Source organism: Carettochelys insculpta, chromosome 8 (assembly GCF_033958435.1).
Source record: "Carettochelys insculpta isolate YL-2023 chromosome 8, ASM3395843v1, whole genome shotgun sequence".
NCBI lineage: Eukaryota > Metazoa > Chordata > Testudines > Carettochelyidae > Carettochelys > Carettochelys insculpta.
Genome location: NC_134144.1, coordinates 34,401,355 through 34,426,941, shown reverse-complemented (window position 1 = coordinate 34,426,941; position 25,587 = coordinate 34,401,355). Strand labels below are relative to the sequence as shown.

The 25,587-nt window shown below is 41.1% G+C and overlaps 1 protein-coding gene across 1 annotated transcript in view; it reads right to left on the bottom strand.

The window, feature by feature from the left end:
- Nucleotides 1–733: 733 nt before the first annotated feature.
- Nucleotides 734–25,587, bottom strand: part of SP3 (Sp3 transcription factor) — a 44,759-nt gene continuing 19,905 nt past the window's right edge. Inside the window, exons 5-7 of the mRNA XM_075001274.1 lie at nt 18,526–18,718; nt 4,011–4,207; nt 734–3,232 (exon numbers count right to left, since the gene is read on the bottom strand). Of these exons, the coding sequence (XP_074857375.1) occupies nt 2,916–3,232; nt 4,011–4,207; nt 18,526–18,718 (707 nt within the window). The 3' untranslated portion in view covers nt 734–2,915. The remainder of the gene's footprint in view (nt 3,233–4,010; nt 4,208–18,525; nt 18,719–25,587) is intronic.

Sequence of the window (25,587 nt, the reverse complement as noted above, 5' to 3'; positions counted from 1 at the left end):
AACTACCTTAAAAAGTCACAAATGATCTGCTTCTAGCCAAATCCAGGGACTCTTCATGGTCATGCTACTTTTGACACCACAGTTTTCTCTCCTGCTAAACTTCACACCTCTGTTGGCTTCCTGGACTCAAAAATACTGTCTCCACCACCTTTTCCAGTCTCCACAGTCTCTCATCTCCTACTCTGAGTCTCACGCTTCTATCCTTTTTCTCCTTCTACACTCTCACTTCCATGACTCTGAGATCAGAATCTCTAATTCAGCATTACCCACCCTAATTAGGACATGAAACACTTTTGGGCTTAGAATATATTGACGGAACACATACCCACTGGTGGTGGGGGGTGCCACTGAGTGTTTCATACAAAAAAAAAAAAAGCCGCACCTAATGCATCAAAGTTGTTATAGAAGAGTTAGTTTTTAAGAGGTCTTATTTTACAAAGAACAAACAACAACAGGAGAAAAATCAGTTGAATGAACTAATGTCCTTCTGACAGAAGGAAGGTTAGCAACCCTATAATTTAGTATAAAAATTAAAAATTAAGCCCTACCACCCCCCCCAGCAAAAAAAAACCCTCCATCAATATAACAGCCAAAAATAGGATGGTTAGTGTCGTTCTTTTGTACGAAAATAGAAAGGACAATATTTGTCGTCCCCCCCGCAAAAAAGTTTGTCCTTTAAAGCTTAAAAAACATTTTCATTAAAAAAATGCAAAACAAATGAGGTACTGAAAAATATTTTTAAATTTTGTGCTTTTATAATTTTGTTATTTTTACAGACAACTTCTGGAAAATAAAAGAACATCTGACAGTTTTTTCATGAAAAGAGTGTTTTTGCATCTTTCAATCACATATCCACTTAATATTAGGAACAATACTGGAGAGTTGGAGCACGTGCAGTATCACGTGATTTCTCAAAACACAACTCATGCTGAAAATCCGAATGGACTGATTGTTTCGGCACAAGTTGCATAACTATGCTATAATTGAATGTGTTATACATATTAATGAATACTACTCAAATACTTTAGTATTTTTGGCACACACAATTTCACATTTAGTATTTTAGAAGGAAAAATATCACTAGCATCAAATTTTTTTCACAGAACACCTATTTACATCCTGTGGAACACAGCTGTAATTTATCTTAGCACCTCAACTCTCCTGTCTAGTCATGCACTGCTGATTGAGATAGATCTTCTTGCACGTCCTGCCACCAAATCACACAACATAGTCCTATGAGCTCTCTACCTCCTTAGCGCAGCTGAAATCTTCTGTTACCCAGAACCAAAACTCAGTATTCCATTGAAATTCCTCCTGCCCTACATCAAGACCACTGCCACATCCTCTTTCCACTGCACATCAGGAATTTCAAAAGGTCAGCTATATCATAGAAAGGTCAATTCAATTATGAAATTTGTTTAAGAAAAACTGGATTAAAATGTGCTAGTATATAGTACAAAGGAATTCAGTAAACACCAAGTCAAAAGAAAAAAAAAATAGTGTTTTATTAACTACCACACTGTTATAATACACTTTAAACGTACAATAAGGTAGCCTTTAAAGTTGAGGTGGTTTTAAGAATAATGAACAGATTTCCAAAGGTTTGTAAATAGGTGAACTGCTGTAATTATTGTTGTACATTTCTGAAAAATGGTATAGAACTTACAGACTGGCTATGTAACTTTATTTTGTACATTTTTCTATAATTGAAAATATAAACAGTAATTAAAAATAAAAAGAAAATTCAGCATAATAAAAAACATATAGGTTTATCAGTTAAATGTACTGGATACATACAATTTAGGGGAGTAAGTGAAAAAGGAAAGATGGTTGATATTTAAATGCAGGTTGACTAACCAAAAGCTAAACAAACAAAAAAAAAAATCTTGTAAAACCCCTAGTTCACTATGACTAATATCCATATGGTGGGAGTATTGTCACTATGGAAGTGATTTTCTGTTATATTTGCATATGTTATATTTTTACTGGTAAATTACATGATGGCTTTTAAGGCCCTGGCAGACGGATGTTTTTGGAAACAAGATTTGATAAAAATCACTGCTAAGATGCAATACACCTAATTTTTTGGTCCTCCAATGTTCAAGAAAAGGGATATCTTTCACAATAACATTTGTCTTACCACCCAAATGCCTCAACCTATACACTTTTCAAACATTTTAAACATTTTTTAAACATTGGTTATATTGCCCAACTTGGTTATTGAAAGAATATTAACAAGACATCATTTTGGCAAATTAAATCTTAAACATGGCTTTTCAATAGGATTTAAAAGGTGACTATCCCTAGAGTTCCATGTTAAAATGTAGTTTTCAAAATCTTACAAGAGTAATGCTTAAAATATTGTACATAGTTAACCTAATTAAAATAATTAGCTTCAAAATGACAAGCTGATGAGCTAAGTAAAGCCTACACTATGTAACATTTGCTTGGAAACTTGATTTGTCAGTTATGCATAATAAAAATTCCAGTCATCAAGAAAATTACAAAATTTCTTTTATCATAACATGATTTCTTTTTACCCATCAACTTCTTTTTTATCTTACAATAGATAAATACCAACATGTTCTCATTTTTTACACTAAACCACACAGGATTGATGCATTTGGTTAGACTACCATTCCCATCGTTAAATTCATTTTTTTTTTTTAATATAACTTGGTAAAATTTCATCTCTTCTAGATTCCAAAAGTACCTACAAAACCCATGCAATTTTACCATTTTAATATACTATGGAATATCATACAAAGTAAGGCATTTCAGTGTCATGTATAACCAAGTTACTGTCAATCCAAAAATTTTTGCACATCAATAAAAAGATATCTAAGAACTCAGGAACAATATTTTTTCACTACTGTATAAAAATAACCACAATTAATAGGTATTTTGTGTAATATTTACTCCATTGTCTCATTTCCAGAAACTGTGACAAGCTGTAAAGGGATTTCAGTGTTGGTAAGAATATCTTGATTGCTGGTGCCTGATGTATTAACAGTTCCAATTCCCGACACAGACCCTTGTTGAATATTTGCAAGGATAAGTGTTGTTCCGCCTGCAGTAATCAAAGTATCATCAGGTGTTGCTTCTACTGATGCCAACACTGTACTGCTAGAGTGAATACCTTTTTTATTCTGATGTGTTTTAATGTGTTTGGCAAGGTGATCACTCCTCATAAAGCGTTTTGAACATTCCGGACAGACAAACTTCTTTTCCCCTGTCACAAAAGATAACAAAAGAGAAATTATTTTTTTGAACAATAAATTATATATCCATAGATCAGGAAAAAAATTTAACCTGTGAGTCCTGAAAAGCTACGATTTCCATTATCCTTAATATTGATGAGAAAGCACTACTGGGACACATTTGACTCGCTTTTTTTTTTTCTTTTAAAAAAAAAAAGAGGACATGACTCTCTTTCAACACATGAACATCCTTCTCCCCTCCACACTTAAAAATCTTGAAGTGTTTTTCTGTTCCCTTTCTGAGATCACAAAGGTTTTTTTGGCATCATCCAACATGCCTGGATTCATCTGCTGCCTCTTCCATTTTCTTGATGCTGTAATCTCCTGTGGAGTATTAAGAACTGAGTGCAGATGAGTTTCCCCAGATCTGTGCTTGAGATGGATCCATATGGCTAATGGGGTGCGTTAATTACACACAAAAATTACTGTCAAATGTCCCTTTAAGCTTTAAGAGTTCTGAAGCCTCTATCACTTCATGATGCCTTAAAATACTTTAGAAGACAAGTTGTTTTTTAAATTAGAAACAACATGTTTCAATTTTAAATATCTGGTACTGAATATGGGGAGAGGAACACCTCATATTATTACAAGAGAAGCACATTACACACCAACTTCGCTCTCATATTTACCAGCACAACTTCCATGAGGCCAGTGGAAGAGGAAACAAAGGCCAAAAAAAATGGCATATTTAAGACATTTTTATCCTTCACATTCCTCTAATCAAATCTACCAAAATGAAATATTGATAACCTGTGTGTGTTCTTCTGTGTCGCTGTAACTCATCACTGCGAGTGAATCTTTTACCACAGAACATCCAAGTACAAACAAATGGGCGCTCTCCAGAATGCCAGCGGAGATGAGCTCTCAAATGTGAAGTCTTCCCATATACTTTCCCACAACCTGGGATGTGACAGATGTGTTGTTTCTTTTTTCCCAAATTGGAGCCTCTGTTCAAAAAAACAAAACAAAAAACCAAAAATTAGTCAGCAAATAAGTTATTTCCCATAAACAATATATATTTTTTCAAGATTTAGTAATTCTGTATATTAATCTGAGTGGTTTTCATAGCAACTTCACATATAACAAACGCATTGTGTACTCCACAGGAAGTGGGACTTAAATTCTGCAGCACTTTGATGCTGTATGACTGGAAATTCAGGAGACACTTTATTGAAATGAAAAAGTGTAATATGAAATTTAAAAATAAAACACCATTATAGTATTCCAATATCAAAATAGATAGCAGGAAGTACATTTCATTTATAAACCCCCCATTTTCCAGATTTTAATATTGCACAGACTTGTGTATTTGCAAAGAACAGCAGCACTGTTTAAGTTGTGAAAAAGGAAGCTGGAGATTTTGGCATCTGCGAAGTAGACAGATAGGGCTTTTGGCACCTTAAGGAACCATGGAATGCAATTTCAGATTATGAAGCAATTAGAAGAATGCTTCTACTAAAATGAGCAGCAGTGTAGTAGTTGATGTTGACACAAACTGTCAGATAAAGCCAGCTAAGATAAATGAATCAAACACCTAAAAACAAGCACCTTAAAGACTAATTTACTACATAAATCCCACAGTTGCAAAAACTACAGAATATAGAGGACTCATAATGTGATGCATTACAGCAATTCAGTCAAAGGGAAAACGGCATTACTGTGTTCCTGAATCAATTCCATAGCCATATGGTCCTATTTAATTCCCTATCCCCGCTTCCACTTTTGGTGGTAGCACCTTTAATTCTTTCAGCATCATATGAAGCTCAGTTCTCTGCCTTAGAATCATAGAATACTAGCACTGGAAGGGACCTCAAGAGGTCATCAAACCCCATCCCTCATCCTCACGGCAGGACCAAGCACCATCTATATCATCCCTATTAGATATTTATCTAACCTGTTCTTAAATATCTCCAATGATGGAGATTCTACAACCACTCTAGGCAATTTATTCCAGTAGCTAACCATGCTGACATGACATTTTCCTAATGTCCAATCTATAACTTCTTTGCTGCAATTTAAGATCATTGCTTCTTCTCCTACTTTCAGAGGCCAAGGAGAGTAATTTTTCTTCCTCTTCCTTATAAAACCTTTTAGGCACTTGAAAGCGGCTATCATGTCCCCTCTTGGCCTTCTCATTTCCAAACTAAACAAACCCATTTCATGCAATCTTCTCTCATAAGTCTTATTTTCTAGACCTTTAATCATTTCAGTTGCTCTTCTGTGGACCCCCCCCCCCCAATTTCTCCACATTTTTCCCCCAATATGTGGGACCCAGGCCTGGACAGAGTAGTCCAACTGAGGCCTAATCAGTGCAGGATAGAGCAGAAGAACTAGTTCTCTTCACTCCTATCATTGCATTCCAGAATCAAGTTTGCCTTTAACCAAAAAAAAAAAAAAAAAAAAAAAAAAAACAGTGTCACACTGTTGACTCATACTCAGCTTGTGGTCCACTATGACCCGTAAATCCCTTTCTGCAGTACTCCATCTCAGGGAGTCACTTCTCATCATTCCTCCCTAAGTGCAGTACTTTGCATTTGTCCTTACTGAACTTCATTCTATTTGCCTCAGACCGTTTCTCCAGGTCATTTTGAATTCTGAATCTATCTTCCACAGCACTTGCAACCCCTTCCAACTTTGTATCCTCTGCAAACTTGGTAAAATTCTCTCTCTGTCATTATCTAAATCACTGATGAGTATATTGAACAGAACTGGCCCTGATCCCCTGCTTAACCCTACTTGTTATTCCCTTCCAGCCTGACTGTGAACCATTAATAACAACTCTCTGTGAAAGGTTATCCAACCAGCTATGCCCCCACCTGACAGGTTGCATTTCCTTAGTTTACTGATAAGAAGGTAATTCGATACTGTATCAAATGCTTTATTAAAGTCTGGGTATACCACGTCCTCAGCTTCCCCTTTATCCAGAAGGCTTGTTATCCTACCAAAAAAAGCTATCAGGTTGATTTGACATGATTTGTTCCTGACAAATCCATGAGGACTGTTCCTTCTTTTATACTTTGCCCCTATTAGACCAACTTACTATTTTTATGCTGATGATACCCAGTGGTATCTCTCTTTGAATAGCACTGACTCATCACCACGACTTTTGACCACGTATACATCTTCATTTCATTTTTCAAGTAAACATCCCCAAGGAAATGTCCTTTTTTTGGCCATGTCAGGGCTCTGTCTCCACTCTGGCACTCTGAGTGCATAAAGTGGGCACCCACAAAAAAAATTTAACACACCTTGCCTCTATGCAGGGTTTACCTTAAAACTTCAAAGCTACAGAGCCCCTGGATCCTGGAGAGTATGCTGCCAGCACCCAGGTAAAACAAAACCCCCTTAACCCAGGAAGACAAACCTGGGAATATCTTCCCATGGGGGCAAGTATCAGAGAGGTAGCCATGTTAGTCTGTAGCTTTGAGAACAACAAGAAGTCTTGTGGCACCTTATAGACTAACAGATATTTTGGACATAAACTTTCATGGACAAAGACCCGCTTCATCAGATGCATGGAGGGGGAGGGGTTTCAGAGGGGTATTTAAAGAGTGGGGTCCCAGTAAGAGGGAGGGCCAGAGCTGACAAGGTCTATTCAGCAAGGTGGAAATGGCCCAGTATCAATAGTGCTTATCAAAAGAGGAAAAAACAAGTCAGATCAGACAGGGGGATGTGAGCCTTTGTCAGAGTGTAATCGGGAGATGATAGCACCCAGAGCAGAGAAACTGCCTTTGTAAGATGCGAGCCACTCCCAGTCTCTGTTTAATCCATGTTTAGTTTAGTCTGTTTAGTCCATGGATTAAACAGAGACTGGGAGTGGCTCGCATCTTACAAAGGCAGTTTCTCTGCTCTGGGTGCTAATAGCTCCCCATTAGACTCTGACAAAGGCTCACATCCCCCTGTCTGATCTGACTTGTTTTTTCCTCTTTTGATAAGCACTATTGATACTGGGCCATTTCCACCTTGCTGAATAGACCTTGTCAGCTCTGGCCCTCCCTCCTACTGGGACCCCACTCTTTAAATACCCCTCTGAAACCACCACCCCCTACTTATGCATCTGATGAAGCGGGTCTTCACCCACAAAAGCTTATGCTCCCAAATATCTGTTAGTCTATAAGGTGCTACAAGACTTCTTGTTCTTCCCACGGGGGTATTCCTGAGCTCTTAATACTCCCTCTGGAGAGAGCTTAGAACAAAAGACTAATTTACTAGCTAGCCTTCTAGCCCAAGGCATATACATACACAGACCCTGGTGAGCACACAGGTATCAAGTCAATTATTTAAAAACAGTAGTTTATTCACAAAACAAGAGAAAATAGATCATGGAGTTGCACACAGAGCAAATATTTCTCTGGGATTCAGCTTAACAGTTTCAGGGGGAAAACATCAAGTCAAGTCAAAGCAAACCCCCCGCCCACACCCACACCAAAGAGCAACAAAACAAGGCAACAAGAAAACAGATAGCCAGTCCAACCAAAATCAAAATAACCATAATCTGATTGCATCTAACTACACATTTCCCTTTTACTTACATCTCTATGGCTGACTTTGAGAGGGCCAAGATATTTATGGGATTCATTTTAGTTGTGTGGGAGACATCTTTCTCCTTCCATCCTCCCTCTGCCTCTCCAGCAGACAAAAGACCCCTTAAACTGCAATTGTTCTCAGTTCAAAAAAAGTCACTCCACTCCCATTGGCTCAGCTGTGCTCAAGTTGCCTTGGGACGAGATTAACATTCCCTGCCTCGTTCACAAGAGGCCACCAGGAAGAGCTCTCTTCTACTTCAAATCTCAGAGTCCTTCCAGTTGCCCCTCATTTTACGTTCAACTTTGGCTACTAGAATACATCTACATCAGTAGCAAGCCTAAGGATTTGGGTCGGCTGACTTAGGTTCACACCGAGGGATTAAAAATAGCAGTGAAGATGTTTGGGTTCAAACTGCAGTCCAGGCTCAGGACTTCACCACCATCTGTGCAGTGTTGCACACCCTGGGTTCCAGCCCAAGTCCAAACATCTACACTCCTATTTTTACCTGCGCAGCATGAAATCCTATAAGGCTGACTCAGTTAAACCAGACTCAGAGACTTGCTGCTGTGGGGTGATTTTACCATGAAGACATAACCTGAGGTCACTACTTTCTCCTGCCTCTCTAGTCAAGATTGTTAAAAAAGCATCAGAAGACAGGCGTCCAAATCCATATTAAGTCACCCAAACAAACAGACCAACTTTCAACAGTGTTGAATGCTCAGCTGCTTCCAAGGGGATTTAGAAACCTAATTTTAAAAAAATAGTCCAAATTCGGCACATGGATGGAAATCAGTTGCCCAGTGTGAGTAACTTAAGCTGCCTGCAACAAACTGGCCCATCACCAGCTGAGAGTAACCTGTCTCCATGAAAGAGACCGAATCTACTCCTCCTCATCTTTTAATGTGAACACAATCCCCCAATCCTCAACTCCATGGATTCCACCTTCATTTCAGTATCTAGTTCAAGACAGTCTGTTTTGAAACCCCTTATGCTGCACTTTCTCCAGTCTTTCTTTTCTCCCCTAAGTGCTGGTCTGCTGAGTATCTAGTACTTGCCTTTTGTATGTGTTCTCTTTTCTCTCCCTCACTCCTAAAGTACTGTTGTGGCAAGTGGAAGAATTCTTTGAATGCTCTTGTCATACAGTCATCATCCTCATTTTATATAATCAGAAAACGTTTGTCCCTTGCTTGTGTCCTCCACGCTATTTATTGATCTTATAATCCAACAGTTTGATACATTAATCTTTATACCACCTTTCAGCATTATGTTGTATTTTATCTCCGTATCTTGTGTATTTGCCATGTGTTACTACTTCTTGCTCACATGGTCCTCCGCGAGGCCCAAGCAGGGGAAGAAGCAGCAGCAGCGCCCACAGGCACTGGGTGGGCAGCGTGGACCCCTGAACATTACTGCAGGCAGTTGGATTGAGCATCTTCTGCTCCCTCATTCTGCATCAGATGAGGGTCTGGGATACTTGGGTCCCTGGATTATTTTGGTTAATCAAAATTGAGTATAAACGATGCTTTGGTCACCAGCATCCAAGGGAGCATGACTCCTTATTTCACTCCAGGAAAGCCAACCCTGTCAGAAAATTCCTCACTGCCTTGTGGGTAGGTTTGGGGTATCCAAAGGCTACGGGAGTAAACCCAGACAGAAAATCCGGAGTGGAGACCCTCAGGTGGTTAGCAGGGAAAATTCATCAAACCTGCTTTCCAGCAGCATCTCCTTGCAGACACCTCAGTTCCAAACGTACTGACTTCTTTCTTTCCTTTGTGTTCAGCTGGGGAGCCCGAGAGGGGGAGAGTACTGCTTGGGCAATGCACTTGCTCCATACATTACCCCAGGCAATGCAGCATGTAAGAAGGTGCCAAATGGAGAAACACTCCATCCTTGCTGATGGCATGGAAACAATACCGGAAGTGGCAGTTATGGGTTACAAGCCCTCCTCAACTGGAGAAGAGGACACTGCTACAGGTCACTTTCGTTGGTGGGAGGAGTCATCGCACTCCACTGATCAGCTACCACACACCTCAAGCTGGGCAACTCCCTCTCAATAAGGTGCTGACCCAACACATCTGCTTTCCTCACTGGGTGCACGGGGATAGACCAAAAATCAAGAAGTGGATGTAAACGACATACTCACCAAAAGTAGGTAGGCATCCTTCACTCTGCATAGACTATGGATCGTGCCCTTTAAAGTTTCAATTGAGGACTTCATTTACAGCGTCTGTTGTGACTATAAAGACCCACACGAGAGTGACAGACCTTGCTGCATCTCTTGCAGATGTAGTGGGTGTCTGGCAAGTCCTTATTGTGCTTTCTGTGCGCTCGCTTCTCCTCTGCTAGCTGTCTGATCTTCAACTTGCCCTTCTGAAGGCCCTTGTGTAACCCCTGCCTCCATCTGCTGCGGTCGTCTGCTAGATCTTCCCAGTTGTCCAGCTCGATGTCTACCTCTCTGAGGTCTCTCTTGCAGACATCTTTGTAACGCAACTGGGGGCGTCCAGGAGGTCTTTTGCCAGAGGCTAGCTCACCATACAGGATGTCTTTTGGAATCCTTCCATCATTCATCCTGTGGACGTGGCCAAGCCAGCGGAGTTGACGCTGCCTGAGGAGGGTGTGCATGGTTGGGATTCCAGCTTGCTCGAGGACGGCAGTGTTGGTCACTCTGTCCTTCCATAATATTCCAAGGATGCGCCTGAGGCAGCGCAAGTGGAAGACGTTCAGCCTCTTTTCCTGGCGGGCATACAGGGTCCAAGTCTCGCTGCCATAAAGGAGGGTGCTGAGGATGCAGGCTCTGTAGACTTGCATTTTGGTGTGAGTGTACAGCTTGTTGTTATTCCACACTCTCTTGCTGAGTCTGGACAGAGTTGTGGACGCTTTTCCGATCCTCCTATTTAGCTCAGTGTCCAACGACAGCACGTCAGTGATGGTGGACCCGAGGTAAACGAACTCGTGGACAACCTCTAACGTATAGTTATCAGTGCTGATTGATGGGGATTCAGCAACATCCTGACCGAGTACGTTCGTCTTCGTTAGGCTGATGGTAAGCCCAAAGTCCTTGCACGCTTTGGAGAACCGATCCAGCAGTTTTTGAAGCTGGTCTTCTGTGTGAGACACTACAGCAGCATCGTCTGCGAACAGCATGTCTCTGATGAGGACTTCTCGCACCTTAGACTTAGCTTTCAGCCTTGCAAGGTTAAACAGTTTCCCATCAGATCTTGTGTGCAGCAAGATGCCCTCTGTTGAAGATCCAAAGGCATGCTTCAGGAGGAGTGCGAAGAAGATCCCGAACAATGTCAGAGCAAGCACACATCCTTGTTTGACGCCGCTCCTGATTCTGAAAGCATCTGATAATACGCCGTCATATTGGATGGTTCCTCTCATGTTTTCGTGGAACGACTGGATCATCTTCAGTAACCGTGGAGGACAGCCTATCTTGTGGAGCAGTTTGAACAGACCATCCCTGCTGACCAAGTCAAAAGCCTTGGTCAAGTCGATGAAGGCTATGTGGAGTGGCTTTCTCTGCTCCCTGCACTTCTCCTGCAGCTGCCTTAGAGAGAAGACCATATCAACGGTAGACCTCTCTGCGCGGAATCCGCACTGCGATTCGCGGTATACCCTCTCATCAACTTGCCTCCGGCTCCATAGCTGGAATGTGCAGACCATGTGTCCAGGACTTGAATCGACCCATGACCTTACGAACACTGACTCGATACACAAAACAGCAGCCATAGATCAACAGCTACACAAATGGAATGTCAACATTGCTGCTCTCCAGGAATCCAGGCTGGAAGATGCTGGGTCAGTTAAAGAAACCAACTACACTTTCTTCTGGAAAGTGGAAGGGCTTGAGTTCAGAGGAACCGCCTCTGCTGTAATTTATCAATATGACTGCAGCTGAATCGGAACGCATTATAACCTTGAAGCTCTGCACCAAGTCAGTATACGTCATCATCATCAGTGCATAAGAACCCACGTTGGCATCACGCGCCAAAGACAAGGAACACTTTTATTTTAACCTTCAGAAAGTTGCTGACTCCCTTCCAACTGGCTAACAACTGTATATCCTCGGCGACTTCAATGCAAGAACTGGATGGGAGCATCAGTTCTGGCCCATCTGCCTCGGTCATCACAGTAATGGGAAAATGATCAAAGGTTTCTCAAATTCAGCTCTCAGAATCAGCTCTGCATCACCAATGCTTTCTTTAATTTGAAAGAATGTCACAAGGTTTAACGGTGTCACCCCAGACCAGGTCATTGACATCAACTTGACTTTGTACGGGTACACAGGAAACAGCTCAACGCTGTTGAATTTACATGTAAATGTCACATTGCAGACTGTGACACTGATCACTCCTTGATCATCAGCAGAGTGAAAATCATCCCAAAGAAACTCAATATGACAAAGGAATGCAATAAGCCAAAAATCAATACCCTCAATACCAGAGATGCGCTGAAATGCTGTCTTCGTAGATGATCTCACTCACAAAGTGGAACACAAACCTGACCAACAAACCATTGATGAAACATGGTCCATGCTGACATATTCAATATATGAATGTGCCAAATCTGCCTTTGGAACATGTAAGTTCTCTAACAAAGACCTGATCAATGAAAATGCTGACATTCTTAGGTCTCTTCTTGAAGAAAAACACAAAGCACTTCTCAACAACATAAAGAACCCATTTCAAAGCACAGGAGATGAACTTCAACAAGCAAGACCTGTTCTTCAGAACCCAGAAAGTGTGCAAACAAGTACTGGGCCGATCTACGTTCTAATATTCAAAAGACAACTGATTTGGGCGACCTGAAAACCACGTATGATGGACTGAAGAAAGCACTTGGACCAAACATTACTAAAGTCGCCCCTGTCAAACATTTAAATGGACAGGTGATCACAGACAAAAAGCTGCAGATGTTCAGACAGGCGAAACGCTACTCAAGTCTTTATTCCCACAAGCGTACAATACAACCTGAACTTGACAACCTCATCCCAACTCTTCCAGAAATGTCTGAGCTAGATGCACAGCCTACGAAGAAGGAACTTTCTCAAGCTCTTGATGCTTTCTCCAATGGAAAACACCAGGAAATGACAGAGTCCCAGCTGAAGTCCTGAAGGCAAACAAGGCTGTGCTCTTCCCCTTCCTCTATGATTTGCTCCTAAATGTTGGAGAGCAGATGATGTCCCACGTGACATGAAGGATGCAAACATCACTTGCTATAAAAACAAAGGCCACAAGGGTGACTGCAACAACTACAGAGGCATCTCGTTACTGAGCATCACAGGTCAAGCATTTGCCCACATCATTCCCAAACACCTGCAAAAACTTGCAAAATGAGTCTATCCAGAAACATGATATGGCTTCAGGGCTGGCAGGTCAACAATGGACATGATTTTTTCACTTCAACAGCAACAAGAAAAATGCAGAGAACAAGGAAAGCCATTATTCATAGCATTTGTGGACTTAAAAAAGGCCTTTGACACAGTTAGTAGATTAGGACTCATGGAGAGTATTAACCAAGGTTGGCTGCCCACCGACCCTACTCAAGCTCATTACATCCTTTCACGAAAACATGAAAGCCACGGTGCAATATGATGAATCTACATCGAAACCATCTGCAATGAACACTAAAGTCAAACAAGGGTGAGTTCTTGCCCCAACCCTCTTCAGCATATCCTTCTCATTTCTACTAAATTGCGCATTTCAAAACTCACACAGCAATGTATTTCTCCACCCAAGATCAGATGGCTCTCTCTACAACCTGGCAAGATTCAAGGCCAAAACTAAGGTCAAGAAAGTCCTCGTTAAGGAACTCCTCTTAGCAGATGATACAGCTTTCATTGCTCATAATGAAGACACGCCACAGTCACTGATGGATTCTGTCCAGAGCCTGCAAGTTGTTTTCCCTTGACATAAGCATGAAGAAAAAACTGTTGTATTCACTCAAGGTATGTCCCAGCAACCCAATGTAATTCTGGATAACAGCCCACTAGATGTGTTTCAACAATTCTGTTACCTTGGATCTACTGTCACCACCACCTACCCATGGACAAAGAACTGAACATTAGAATTGCGAAGGCAGCTACTATTTTTGGCAGACTTATGAAATGGGCATGGAACAATCCTAAACTGATAGCAAAAACAAAGATACGACTCTACCAGGCATGTGCATTGAGTATCCTGCTATATAGTTCTGAGATACGGACCACCTACTCGAACCAGGAGAAAAAACTGAACAGCTTCCATCTTCGCTACCTCAGCAGAATTATGAATACCACCTGGCAAGATAAAGTTTCAAATGAAGATGTCCTGTCAAGATCTGGTATACCCAGCCTCACAGTGATTCTCAACAGCAGAAGACTACAATGGCTTGGTCATGTGAGAAGAATGGGTGACGAACGTCTTCCCAAAGAAATCCTCTTCAGTGAGCTGTCATGTAGGTTGAGAACAAGAGGAAGACCAAAGCTAAGATTCAAGGATACATGCAACAATGCCATGAAAAAATTCAATATCAGTCTAAAAATCCTGGGAATCTACATCATCAGATCAAAATAACTGGTGACGACTGCGATGACAGGGCACATCATCCTTCGATAGTATATGTGCAAGCCATGCAAAAGAACTTCATCTTAGAAGGAAAAAACTCTCAGACTCAAAAATTCAGAAATAGACTAACATGCAGTTACTGCAATCGACTGTGGAAATCCAATATTGGACAGATACGCCAAGAGAGAAACTGCAGACTCAAAACACTGCCCATAGATCCTCGCTGCTGCTAACCACCGGCTCTGCAGACGAAAAGGGGCCATAGATCTTGTATTTAACACTGAAGCATTTTGGGAGACAGATTGTGTAAGATACATAAAACTGCATCGAAAAATACTTAATCCCCAAAACAATTAAAATTACAAAGTTAAACACTTAGAAGCATGAGAGGAAGGATGGTCCAGGGGTTAGAAGCCTGGACAGTGGAAAACATGAGATCAGTTCCTGCTATGCCAAACATCTTGTGTGGCCCATGGCCAGTCATGTAGCCCCAGTCTCACAGGTATTTAACTCCCATTTGATTTCATGAAATTCATCTGAAATCAAATGGGAATTAGATGCACAAATACCAGAGAGAACCTGGGCCTCTCTCTCTCTCTCTATGGCTCAGTCTCCATCTGTTAAATATGGATAAACAGTTCCTCATTAAATATAATAAAGACTGAGAAACTACAGGACATATGATAGGGACAACATATGATGGGCACCAGATACCTAAGAACCTCAGGGAACAAAGACAGAGAATGCCAGCATCAACCTTAATATGAACAAGGATATGTACTATATACAATTTGTAATTACATATTAACATTCTATCTTTTCCACTGGATCCATATCTCATTCAGTGTACAGGATGGACAGTATTCCTTGAAGGGGAAGCCTTCTTCATAGTTACCATTCCAGGTGTGGTTCCATACCTTACTTAGGTTTTAAATGCTTATGCACCATGTTAAATAATATATTTCCTCATGGGCTTTGTTCATCATACACATCCATCACTGTATTAACTAAACTTCAGAAATCAAATGGAGAGAGAAGTCTCTGAGCTGCAATTTATTTGCAAATTTGACTCCATCAACCAAGGATTAAACAGACTGGGAGTGGCTAGCCCCTTACAAAAGCAGCTTGTCTGCCCTGGGTGTTAATATCTCCCCATTAGTCATTGACAATGTGCCACATCCCCCATCTGATCTGACTTGTATTTTTCCTCTTGATGCACACTACTGATAATGGACCATTTTCACCTTGCTGAATAGACCTTGTCAGCTCTGGCCCTCCCTTTTACTGGGACCCCACTTCTTTAAATACCCCTCTGGATGCCCCCCCATGCATCTGAAGAAATGGGTCTTTGCCCACAAAAGCTTATGCTCCAAAATATGTTAGTCTATAAGGTGCCACAGGACTTCTTGTTGTATTAACTAAGCATTTCAAACAAGTAAATTGATATTAATGTCCCTGTTGTACAGACAGGAAAATTAAAGACAAAACTGTCAACTATCCCCTGATTTTGGATGCCTAGCTTGAGATTAAAAAGACATTTTTAGACTATTTCATGTGTCCAAAGCACAGCTCCAACTGACTTCAATTGCAGTTCAGTTTCAGTGCTAAGCACTTCCGAGAAGCAGGCCTCATACATCTCAACTTGGGTATAGATAATTAGAGGATATTCATGAAAAGTCTGGTTTAAGAGGCTTGCCCTGTACATGTAGCAGCTTCTTAGCAGAGGCAGGGACAAATTCAATTTTAAGGCATTAAATTGTTTTAATCACGACACCATCTTTTCTCTTCCTTCTTCCTTCACTATCTTGTTTCATTAACGACACACCCTCCAACTTCTGAAAAAGGGGTCTCGCAGACAATAATCTCCTTCACTAACAATTAATACCCTCTGAATAAGGTAAGGGTCCTGCGGAAAAGATATTATATGATTATGTATTGAATACCGTACGATAATGCATGCACATAAGAGGCCAAGTTTACTTCTAGCATGTCTAATTTTTGAGCAGTTGACTTTGCAACCCTAACATTTAACAGTTTTAAAAAATGTATTTTTCTAAGTTTTTACAAGAGCAAAGTCCAAATTCCATCTTCCAGAGCAGAGGTCAGCAACCTTTCTGAGGCGGAGTGCTGAAATTTGACCTTTTAACCTCTATGTATGATTTTTAAAGTCACTAACAGTTCTACTTACAACAGCTTCATTAATAAACAAAGATGCAGAGCTTTACAGTTTATCAAATACACCTGCCATTACTACACAATGCATACTTGTTTTTGTTTGGTTTGCCACAGGCAAATGTCAGAATTTTCCAAGTAGAGACCAGCTTTGTAAAGCCACAGTAAAAGTTGTACCAATACTCACATGCACATTGCCACAATCTGAGAAGTAGATTGTATAACTCTTTTAGCAGGTGGCTACTTAGGTATCTAAACAGCTGTTCGCAGACATGCTTTCTTAATTTGCACAAGCAGTCCGAGTAAATACTTGTGAATTTAATGGATTTTATATGCCCAGGTCTCCCTCTTCCCCAGAGGTGAAAGAAAACCAGTGCATCCTGCTGCAAGGCACTGATAATAGACTGGCCAGCTGAGTGCAGGGATGTTTCCGGCACCCTGTGTTGCATGGCCACAGCACATCCAGGCTCCAATTTCAGTGCTCAAACAGTTGGGCAGCTGTGGTCCCCCTCCAGTCCTGTCTGTTGGGCGACTGGGCTGCAAGGTTCCCCACACACCCTACATCTATACCCTGACTTCTATACCCTCCAATGCCCTGCCTCAGCCTCCCCACCTCTCTACTTTCAGCCCCCATTACCTAACTCCCTTGTCCTGAGTTCAGTACCCTCCATAACCCAGCACCCTGCCATGAGCCCCCAGCACTCCATCCCACACTTAAATGTCTTACACTTACTGCCCTATTGCAACTCTCACCCAGCTCCCTGCCCTGACACCTCTTTCAAGTTACTTTAATTTACTTTCACCCCTCTTTGCACAGAAAAATGGTGGCCTTCTACGCTCACCTGTGTCAAAGATGTACGGATAGTTTCAGTTTCTGAGCTAGGGAGAACAGACACTGCTCAAAAATAACATATGATGCAACGCAGCCAAGAGGCATGCCTTGGCGTCGCATCCTTGGCAGCCCCAGCGTAGCTGCTGCTGTGTGCAGCTCCATGTTTCCAATTTTCTGCCAGGAATGGAATATCATCAATCCCCTCTTCTCTCTCACACTGACTCCCACACCCCCCTTAGAGCCTCCCTTCCAACAGCTGCAAGAAGCAATAGTGGTAGTGGCAGGAGGGAGAGCCCTGGTGCACAGAAGGGGGCTGGCATATGCTGGAGGCATGTGAGCTGAGGGGGAGGGAACTGGGCAGCCCTGGGGAAGCAGGACCTCCAAACACCTGGCTGGACTTAACTGCCTGCCTGAAGGATGGTGGTAGTGACTGACGAGGTAATAAGTCAGAGCCGAAATGGAAAGCAAGAGGACTCAGCCCCCATCCCGGACAATGGGCACAGGTGGGGCAGAAAGACTAAAAATTTCCTGCCCTGGGGCAGACTACAAGGGTGGAGGGCAGAGGGGCTCATTCCCTTTCCCAGGGGAGCAGATGGACAGCGGCGGGGTGGGGTTGGGGACACACGACAATTTCTTCCCTCCACCTACAGTTTCTCATTCCCATAACAAGGCCTTTTACTGAAAATGTTTACAAACTAGAATAAATAAATAAATAAATCAGGCTAATATTTTGGTATCATTCCCTTCACTATCAGACACAGACATGGAAGCCTCCACTTAATCAGAAAATACATGGAGGAAAGGACATAATCAAGAACTTGAAAACAGAGATAAGGGAGGAAGCCAATCTCAGATCTGCATATATATGTATATATAGCTCAACACGCTTTCATATTACTCAGAGCCATGTTCTGCCACCCTTATTCAAGTTGGAGTAGTCCCAGAGTAGTCCCATTCATTTCATTAGGATAACTCAAGCATGGAGTAAAACATGACTCACTAGAGCGCAGAATCTGACCCCTCCCGCTGTAAACATCAAACAAAGGCAGTAGATGTTTCACTGCATATGATCAGTGCCTGTTGATCTCCCATAGCTATGTTCAAGAAGTTTATAACCAAGACTCTTACTTTTTCATTATTTGTTTTCCACATAACAAGTATTACACTGCCCTAAACAGATCCATACCTCCCACCACCTTCTTTACAGTTGGGACAGGTACAAGCAACTCGTCGTAATCTTTTTCCTTCTTGATGTGGTTGGTCCCCTTCCTCGTCTACCACCTGTACTCTCAAATGTGTTAGATCATTGGTATTCAGTGTAGAATCACCACTTAGCTGCCACTCTTCTGGATCAGGCTCCTCTTCTTTAATCCTAATATCTAAGGAAAAGAACAAACATGGATCCATAAGTAAACCAATCAACAGAGAGAAGGGAACCATAATGTTCAAATCTCTACTGCAAAGAGCACTGTGTCATTTTAAAATCAACCATATATGGCACATCATAATATTGCTGCTATGTTCTTCTAGGCAGCCATTCCATATTTGAAGTGTATTTAATTATAAATTCAAAGAATAAGCCAAAACTAGACTGCATAAAAACAGTTTGAACTCTTCTGGGTAGAGAATGCCATCTCTCTTGGTTGGGGCTTGGGGAACAGAGTCCTTAAAGGGGATGAACAGCTTTAAATATCAGTTTAAAAACAGATTTCAGTTAAATTGGTACTTGCCCCACACAAAGCTTAAAGCTAAAAAAAATACTCATGTTACACTTAATTCAGAAGGTTGGTGAGTGATAAAGAGTAAATGAAGAGACTTGAAAAATAAATAAAAATCTATTAAAAAGGTTATATTATCTGAATTCATGCAGTTGACATTTTAGTTAACATGCTTTAAAGGTAAACTAAAACATTCAGTGTTTCTTATACATCTATGAGAAACAAGTTCAGAGCTTTTGTATGACAGACACCATCCTCAGAAGTGCATCACAAAATGGAACTACATTCCTAATATTGCCTTACCTTATAATTTCAATAAGTACAAATAAAAAAGCACAAACCTGAGCCTGAGTAGTGGCAAGTAAGCGAGGAATGGGGGAAACTTTCAGAATAGCAGTTTTGTGCATTTGAAGACTTTTTCAGTTACATGTTTATTTTTAATTAAACCTATACAGCAAAGTTCTAAATTCTTTAAATTAACTGCTATGTTTAAGTAATTTATTGCAATACTTTTTATTTGCAAAAATGCCCCCAAAGGGCAATCTGAAAGTGCTATCAATGCAGGGAAACAATAAAAATTCCCATGAACTTGAAATAATTTACTTATCTTGGAGTTTAAGTTACTCGAGTCAGCTAAAACAAAACTCCTATAAAATTAAAGTCATAACAAGTATTTCAGAATTATTTGCATTTTTGTACTACTCCTAATTTATTACCATTTCTTTAGATTTTTAAGAACAAAACCGTCCTCAGTTCTGAGCACACATTCAAAGTATAATTTACAAGCAGGCATACACAATAAAAAAAACTTTCTAAAACTCTAATGCTCAAAATAAAGATGTTTTCAAAAGAAAATTCCTTGCCACATAAACTGATCTTCAGTCTCCTGAATCACTCCTGAAAAGATCCAAGGGAAATGGTTAAAACTTAAAAATGTAACTCGCATTCAGGTGGGGTTTTTCTGATTGTTTTTAAATTCAGGGTAATTGTGCTTCAAGGATCATGAAGAAGAACAAGGAGACCAGGCAGGAAACAATCAGACATCTAAAACTTATTCGCAATGGCTTCCTTTGTGTTTTAGTATGCAACAATTTTCACGCTGAAGATCACGTACAACAAAGTGGGTATTGCATTTCTATATCTGTCTTCTGGTGTCCTACTGAACTAGTGCTCTAAGGCCTGATGGATGGACAAGGTCTCCTTGTACTTTTCAACAATAGGAACCTAAACTCTGTGGCAAGGTCCCTTGATTCTGTGGAAAACTGTTGGAAATTCTGTAGCTGTTTCAGATACATTTTTAAACATACGGGACTTTATTTTTAATATACACATTTTTATTAAGCATGAAACAAATAGTACAAGCAATCTGATCTACCGCACTTTTCACGTTCATACTCTACTGCACATTGTCCCCTCACTTTCAGTTTCAAAATGCCATGTACGGGCAAGTCAAACTTGAACACGGTTTCAGGTTTTCTTCAAGTTCATGAAGTCTCACTGAAATGTCTTCCATTCTGTTCACCTTTTCAAGTTCTTCATGTCAGCTGTGGGGCTAGATACAAGTGTGAATATGCGGAAGGGTTTCTCTCTCTTTGGGAGAGAAGGGGAAGGGGACAAGATAAAAGCTGATCTTCTGATGTACAATTCAGCCTCGAGGATTGCAAGATACAAACCCTGACTAAAACCTTCAATCTGAGTTTACAAATACTTAATGGACAAGAGAATGAGCAAGAAACAATGCTTCAGAGAAGTAAACTTATGAAAGGAATACTCTGATAGTAATCATAGTACTGAAAGGGACTTTGAGACTGCACGAAGTCTGTAAATGGGTGAAACTGAGCAAATGCAAATGCCATGTTTGAAAACTATTCATAAACAGGTATCGTCACTGTGTGATCTACGGCTACAGCTACAATACCAGATAAATTCAAATTTAAAGCAGTTAGTGCAATGGTACCAAGTGACCATCTTCACTGTAAATACCCATAGCTCGACTTAGGGAACATTACTATCTATATCTTACCACCACTGAAACCAGCTGGGCATAGCGTGAAGTTTGAATGAAGGCTGGTGTGGAAGCACCATGTCTTTGAACTGAATTCATTTGCCTCCAGAGGCTGAGTAGCACTGCTGCACCTGGCTCCCAGCTCCCCTCCACTCGCAGGAGCTGGGAACCTGACTGGTGCTGCTGCACCTGGTTCCTGGTTCCAGTCAGTTTCCCAGCTCCCCACCATTCATAGGACCAGCGAAATTGACCAGCACAGCACCACTGGTCAGCTTCCTGGCTCCCATGAGGGGCAGGGAGCCAGGAAACTGACTAGCACTGCTCCCCCTGGCTCCCGGCTCCAGTGAGTCAGGTGCAGCAGCGCTGATCAGTTTCCTGGCTCCCCCAAGCTACGGGGGCCAAGGAATCATGCAGCAGGATGAGCACTGCTGTCAGCAGGGGTGCAGCAGGGCACAGAATGAGGGGCTGAGGGAACTGTGGGATAGGTTCTTACAACACACTACTGCAACAGTTGATGTCTGGCCATTCAGTGTGGCAGCACTAACTCAACTTTGTGTGGAAGTGAGCACACCCAATATCAAATCTATAAAACCCTGCATTATAAACTCGAATTTATCCGGTAGCATAGACACAGCCTACCATGGAAAAAAATTTTCTAAAATTTCTAGTATACCACTATAGTACTGCTGGGCCCCTTCCTTCTCATATCACACGACTGAAGTATCAGCCAAACCGGACCACAATTAAGGCAAAAGGCTATAGCCACATCTCCTAAATTCCCATTTCTGCTTTGCATCATCAACTGTATTCGAAGTAGCATGCTCTTAAGTGAAGAAAGGAGAGGGGAGGAACACAAAGAGCAGAGAAGAGAAAGAAGTTCACCAATGACTGAAAAAAAGGAAATTCTTTAACTTGGAGAAAATTCTTCAACTAATTTTTGGTTTATCTACCTCTCCTGTCCCCAGACAACTGTCAACTGAAACTCTCTCAAGGATATCTGTGGTTTTTAAGATTTGTTGAATTTGTCCAGAGGTTCAGAAGAATTTTGAAGTGAAATTCTGAACACTTACTAATTTCTTGGTAATTCGGGCTAAAAGCAGTCTGTCTCAAAACTAAGGCTTTTATAACATTATGGGTATAAGCTACCTCCTCCAACCAGCCTTCTCAATATTAAGATGAGTAAATTAGCTACCCGCTTCCCAGAACACAGCTATATTAAACCTTTTAACTCAACCATCAGGACCAGGTCTTTTAGCTCTACTGAGAGCATTAGCAATGACAGCCTGCCTGTAGAAGTGCATGAAGAGTTGTTAAATATTTGCAACAGAATTTCTAATCCAATCCTTTATGTATAATTGGAAATACACATCTAGAACTGGAAGGGACCTCAGGAGGTCATCTAGTCCAGTCCCCTTACCTCTTAGCAGGACCAAGCACCACCCCTGACATTTATTTGCGCCCAACATTTATTTACTATCTCCCCGCCTACTGAGGCTTCTGATCCAGTCAGTACCTGGCACACTGAGACAGAGATGTGCTGTATTCCTGCATCTTTCCTGACAATCTATTCAAAGATGTTCTTCAGGCAAAACATTCAGTGATTTATTTACAAAAAAATGTTTCCCTATCAACTCTATAAATTGTGAAGCAACTTTAACAATAATCTGGAGCTCTAAGGCTCCTGAGCCCACCAAAGGAGAGATTTCTTTTGGCCCTGGCTCTACCAGCCCATAGTTCTTTTCACTTTCTTCCCCCACTCCACCCTTCAATGTCTTCCTATGCCTCTGTATCTTCTAATGCCAACCAGTTCTGCAACAGTAGCTACAATAGTGGCTACTTCTATAGCAAACAAGACACATTATTCCGAAAATATACTGTTCGAGCCAATTAGACACACATAACTGGCCAAATAGCCATACGTGGCTCGTGTGCTGAGCACTGCAATTCTAAGTTAATTAAGTGATAGTTTTTAAACTTTCTCCACCCTATCCTCATATCTGGCATTGTCCTCATATTTAAGTATGCATGGGACCTTTACCTGAAAGTGCTGTGGTCAGAGGGCTAGATCTGCTGCTTTTCCGTAGTACTCCATCGCAGACACGCTCTTAAGTCTCAGAAAACACTGAGAGGAAGAACCAATCTACATTATGGGTTCTGCTTCAGTACTTTTTATGCAAACTGTTCAACAACTTAAGAATTTACGTGGTCATTTTAATGGGGAGGTCATATGATGGACTATTGTAGGGAACAAGGAGGAACCCCCACATAGTTGATGCAATCCATCCATCCACAAATGCTTTCAACAAAGCATCCATGGATGTGATGAGCTGTAGAACTGCAGTTATTGAAACAAATCCAGTTTCTTCCTTTGGGCACCAAAATCAGCCCCTCTACCTGCTCATCCATGTCTCCCAAAAGAGAGGCAAAATTAGGTTTCCAGACACCACATAGATTCTGCAGTTACGCTATAATATATTTAAGTCAACTTCTTCAGGGCTATCACAGTTAAGTTATATAGAGAGCTTAAAAATGTAGGCATTTAATTTGCAATTCCTCCTAATTATATCTATATATATTTAGGACGTTATGAATGACTGAACTTTGAAAAATAAGGGAGATAAAAGGCCCCACCTTGTCCTCCTAAAGGATCTGAGGCCTGTGTGGTTTTGCTTCTCTCTTTTTCTACAATGCAGAAATGGCCACCACACAGAATCATAAAATGACACAACAGGAAGAAACCTTGAGAGGTCAGGTCCAGTCCCTCATATGCATTGTAGTACCAAGTACCATTTAGACCAAGTGTCAGCAACCCCTGGCAGGGGTGCCAAGAGTGGCCCATGATTCAATTTTCTTCAGCATTCAAGGAGGGAGCTCAGCCTCACCTCTCCTCCCCCATGCAGCCAGGAACTTGCTCAAAACCATGCCACCTGCACAACAACAAAAGATCAGCTAATGCTACTAACCACCACCTACATGGGAAAGCACTACGTTTTTATTTATTGTAAGTAGGACTCTTGGTGACTTTAAAAAAGTTATCACTGGCACTTGAACCATGCATAGAGGTCTAAAGGTCAAATTTCAAGCCTCTGCCTCCAAAAGGTTGCTGACCCCAATCTAGACCACCCATGGCAGGTGTTTGTCTAAGCCGCTCTTAAAAATCTCCAGTGATGGTGGATTCCAAAACCTCTTTTAGGCAATTTATTCCCCACCCCACCCCAAAACAGAAAGCTTTTCCACTAATGTCTAACCTAAACCTCCCTTGCTGCTATTTAAGCCCATTGCTTCTTGTCCCATTATTAGAGGTTAAGGAGAATAATTTTTCCTCCTTCATTCTTATAACAATTTTGAAAGGTACTTGAAAGCTGGTATGTCCATCTCAGTTCTTCTCTTTTCCAGACTAAACAATCTGATTTTTTTCCCCTCAAACTTCCCTCATGTTTTCAAGACCTTTAATCATTTCTTTTGCTCTTCTTAGGACTTCTTCCAGTTTATCTACGGCCTTCCTGAAATGCGGCATCCAGAACCAGATACAATACTTCAGCTGAGGTTTAATTAACGCAAAGTAGGGTGGAAGAATTACTTCTGGTATCCTGGTAATACATTTGATAACAAGGTATGCCTTTCCCCCCACACCACTAGAATCACACTGTTGATGCATATTTAGCTTGTCATCCACCAAGACGATTAGATCCCTTTCTGCTGTAATCCATCCTATGCAGTAATTTCAATTTTGTATATGTCGAACTCATTATTCCTTCCCAAGTGGAGTAGTTTGTATTGCCCTTTTTTAAATTTCATCTTATTTACTTCAGACCATTTCTCCAGTTTGTGCAGACCATCTTACATCGTAACCCTATCCTGAAAAGCACTTGCAACCCCTCCCAACTTAGTATAATCCACAAACCTTATGGCTATGTTTACACTGGCCCCTCCCTTTCAAAAGGGGCATGCAAATGAGGCACTGATTTTCATATTCAGCACCTCATTTGCATTATGGCAACCACTCCCCATTCCAGAAGTGCTGTTTTCTTAAGCCAAAATAGCCGTGTAGATGGGGTTCCTTTGAAAGAAAGCCCCACTTTAAAAAGAGCCTTTATGTCTGAAAAAAATTCCTTTTGAAGGAACCTTGTCTATATATCTGTTTTGACTTTCAAAAAAAAAAACTTCTGGTATGGTGAGTGGTTGTCAATATGCAAATGAGGCACTGAATATGCAAATCAGCGCCTCCGTTGCCTTTTCAATTGCTCATTTTTGCATGCCCCTTTTTAAAAGAAAGGGGCCAGGGTAGACATATCCTATAAGTATAATCTGTATGCCATTATCTGAATCACTGATGAAGATACGGAACAGATCAATTGCAAAACAAATCCCTGTTGAACCCCCCTCGTTATGGCTTTCCAGCAACGACTGTGATCCACTAATAATTACTCTCTGAGAAGTTATCCAACCAGTCATGGATCCACCTTAGAGTAGATCTATCTAGGTTGTATTTCTCTAATTTGTTAATGAGGTCACAGGAGATGGC